Source organism: Gavialis gangeticus, unplaced genomic scaffold, assembly GCF_001723915.1.
Source record: "Gavialis gangeticus isolate Ggan-Ray unplaced genomic scaffold, GavGan_comp1, whole genome shotgun sequence".
Classification (NCBI taxonomy): domain Eukaryota; kingdom Metazoa; phylum Chordata; order Crocodylia; family Gavialidae; genus Gavialis; species Gavialis gangeticus.
Window position 1 is genome coordinate 129,172,910 of NW_017728992.1, and position 3,776 is coordinate 129,176,685.

The 3,776-nt window shown below is 55.9% G+C and overlaps 1 protein-coding gene across 1 annotated transcript in view; it reads right to left on the reverse strand.

The window, feature by feature from the left end:
- The window catches only part of COPS5 (COP9 signalosome subunit 5), a 21,999-nt gene extending 20,823 nt beyond the window's left edge, over positions 1-1,176 (reverse strand). The window contains exons 1-2 of the mRNA XM_019527759.1: positions 947-1,176; positions 590-824 (exon numbers count right to left, since the gene is read on the reverse strand). Of these exons, the coding sequence (XP_019383304.1) occupies positions 590-824; positions 947-1,128 (417 nt within the window). The 5' untranslated portion in view covers positions 1,129-1,176. The remainder of the gene's footprint in view (positions 1-589; positions 825-946) is intronic.
- Positions 1,177-3,776: the final 2,600 nt, after the last annotated feature.

Genomic DNA, 3,776 nt, shown 5'->3' on the forward strand with positions numbered 1-3,776 from the left:
CAGAGGGATTTAGGAAAAGGGGGGGGGGGGAGGAGGAGAGAAAGCACGCTGCATCTGAGAGGTGTTTCTGCTGTTGTTTTCAAATGTCAAAATTCAGGCCTGACTACAAGGCACAACGCAGGCAAGGCCAATTTGGGAAGAAACCCACTCCCTTGCCCTTCCCTGCTGCTGAAACCCTGTTCTGTGCTGCGGGGGACAGCGGCAAGGGGAGTTGGCCCAGGATTTGAACCCAAGTGGGAAAGAGCATCGCCCCTTCTCCTCTTCCCCAACAGGAAATGACACGCAAGGCAGGTGTGAGGTGTCTGGAGCAGGCAGGGGTCTGCGCTAGGGTTGCCAACTGTTTGAATCTATTCTGGGACGTTTCATCACATGATATAATGATATTAATGACTTTACGTTAGGAAGGCAAATGCACATTACTATTACATTTTAAAAATCCATTGGATTACTGTATAAATCAGATCCAACATTTAACATTTATTTTAATGAATGCCCTATCATTTATCTCCCGGGTGACTCTCAGCAGTCTCCTGGAGACGTCTCTCTAACCCCGGGGGCCTGGCAACCCTACACCGCGCGAGGTCCGCACCTGCTTGGCGTTCTCAATGTAGGCTGCCATGTACTCGTAGGCGGCCGCCTGCGCGTTGACACGCGTCTCGGTGCCCTCCACGGGCAGGGCGAAGCTGTCCATGATGATCATGGTCTCACCGTCCACCTTGCCCAGCATCAGCCCCATCACCTCCAAGTTGCCGCCCGAGCGTGCATGCATCACCATCTTCAGCAGCGCCAGCGCCGAGATCTTGCAGTACTTGAAGTAGTGGTGGCTGCAACGGCACGCGACCAGCCCGCCCAGCTCAGCTCAGCTCAGCTCGGCCCGGGGCCTCCGCCACCCCCGAGCCGGACAGCCCAGCCCCAGCCCCAGCCCCGGCCCCGGCCCCGCGCTCACTCCTTGGTCCAGGGCTTGGCCGCCAGGATCTCCTGCTGCTGCTTGCGGTCGTACTTGTAGATCTCGTCGATGCTCTGCGCCTCCTGCATGTTGTTCGCCAGCTCCCAAGTCTTCTGCGCCATCCCGCCGCCGCTCCCCGACGCGCCGCCGCCAGCACCCCCGGCCGCCACCGCCGCCGCCATGCCCGAGCGGCCGCCGCGCCCACCACCGCAGCCCAGAGGGAGAGGGGCAGGATGCGGCGCGGCGGAGGAAGTGGAAAATGGCTGCCGGGCGCGGGGGGGACGCGGAATGGTACGGGCCGAAGGGCCTGACACCGGCTCCTGCGCGCGCCCCCTAGTGAGTCCGCCGGGGCACCGCGAGAGTGCCGGCGGGGAGAGGACGGGGCTGGGGGGCCCTGGGGGTCTAGGCCAGCCCCCTGCTCTGAACAGGACCAGCGCCCACTAAATCATTCCGGTCAGTGCGGCGAGGAGCTGTCTAATCCCCTCGCTCCGCCGCGTTTCTGGAGGTGCTTCTGAGCCTACATTTCCTGGCCCTGATCCTTCTGGTCCCAGCTCTGGGTCTCAAGCGCAGCCGCTGACCTGCCTGTAGGACTTCAGCGGGCTCCCCCTGGCACAGAGGATGGCAGCTGAGCCCAAGGCTTTTGTGCTGCAGGCAGTCCGCAGGGATACACACTTGCTTTGTGGGATGGAGATCCTAATTTAAATTCTCCCTTTAAAATGCATGTCATCACGCTCTTGTACTGCTCTGCTCATGAACATTTAAATTGGATATTAGGGAAAACTTTCTCCAGGGTGGTGAAGCACTGGGACAGGTCACCTAGAGAAGTGGTGGTGCCACCTCCATCCTTGGAGCATTTAAGGCCCAGCTCATCAAAGCCTTGGCTGGGATCATGAATACCTCCTGAGGCTGGTGGGGAGCATGCCCACTTCCCACAGGCAGCAGCAGGGGCATGGCAGCAGCGAGCGGGAATCACCCGCAGGCAGACGTAGCAGTGTGGGTGGCCAGGTGTGGGGGTGGCGAGTGCTGAGTGGTGACTGCCTGCAGATGCCACCAGCAGTGTCAGCAGCAGCCAATCTCAGGGGGTGCATGTGGACCCGCTATGCATCACCAATGGCTGGGATAATGTAGTTGGGGATAGTCCTGCTCTAAGGAGGCGGTTAGACTAGATGACCTCCTGAGGTCCCTTCCAACCCTAATTTTCTAGGATTCAGGACTGTATTGCATCCAAATAAAAGGCTTTTTGGGTAAAGACCATGTCATTTCCAGGTGGGCCTTGTAATGGGATCCCTTGGGGTGGAACCAAGTGCCTGGATGAAGTCAGTGGGGTGTGAGCAAGTTTGAGGTGCATAGGAGCAGGAGCCTACAGTGCCCCTACCTGAGGCCCCAGCCTCACAACTGTACCCACTTGGGAGCTGGTTGATGTCTTGCTTCCTACAGGTTCCACCTGGAGAGATTCAGTCGGTAGGCCAGTACCTACAGCTGTAAAACAAGCAGGGATGTCAGTTGGATTTTGTATATTTATCTATGAAATGCAAAACTCTACAACTCTTGGCTCAGAGATGATACTTTTTATTAGACCAACTAAGAAATTGCAAAAAAACAAAAAAACCCTCTTTCTGCAAGCTGTTGGGTGCACAGGCCCTTCCTCAGGCTTAGGGAAAATTAAAGATGGTAAAAAGTCCCCGTAGGTAGAAAATAAACTTCACTTTTGCGCAGAGGAACCTGAAGGTGGAAGTCTGTCCCTCTGGGTCCATGACAGTGTCTTTTGAGTTGCTCTTTGATGTGCAGATCAGGCAGGATTCCTTCCCTGGTGCTGTCAGATGGCAGGCAGGGAGGTGTAGAAATCTTTCTTGTTGTTCAGCAATGAAACTTAAATCCAAAATCAGCTAAAATTCGGCATCTTCCATGTTTCAGAGATGTATTTGGTAGCTGCGTTGGTCTGACAAAAAGAAATGCAAAACTCTAGAACTCTTGGTTCAGAGGTGATACCTTTTATTAGACCAACTACGAAATTGCAACAAAATTATCTTTCTCTGCATGCTTTTAGGCGCACAGGGCCTTCCTCAGGCCTATTTATCTATGACATTCACGTTACACTGTTCCTACCTCCCATTTTTAACATGTTGGGCCCCTGAGATAAGAAGAGACACAACACGGGACAAAAGGGGAAGAAGGTTGAGGGGAGTCTCTTCCATCTGCCAAGAAACATGGAAGCAATATTCGCTAGAAAAACATCCCTGAGAGGAGTATAGGCTGTTCTGAAGAGAACACTTAACAAGGTTAGGCTCCTGGATGGATGTGCATGTCTGCTGCCCCAACAAATGACTTGTGTAACAGGTTCCTAGGATGGAAAAACAGTGACTTAAAAACACTCTGGGAACTAGCAATGTCGTTGTTGTGATTTTGCCACTCCGGTCTCCGATTCCAGGCCTCCATCCTGGGCCAGAAAGGGGTGACCTAATAGGAAGCCACTGGGGAAAGGCGACACCAGATGGTCTCCCTGATTTTTTTAAAAAACACTTTTCTTCCCGACTTGGTAGGATTTTCGTACGTTAAAGCCAGCGGCAGGTGTGAGCTAGGCCTGCGGCGGGGCAGCCAGGTGCGCGGGGAGCCGGCAGTGCGTGCAAGCAAGAGGGGTCTCACACAGGCGAGCTGGGCCGTGTTGGGGAGCGGGGTCGCTGCCCGTGTGCGGACCTGGGGCCACGTGGGAGGGCTGGTGCCCGGCTCAGGCCGCGGCTGGGGGCTCCCAGGCGGCAGGGGGCGCTGCGGGCCGCTCCAACCGCCAGTGCCGGCGGCCGAGGAGGCGGGAAGCGAGGCGCGGGGCGGCCAG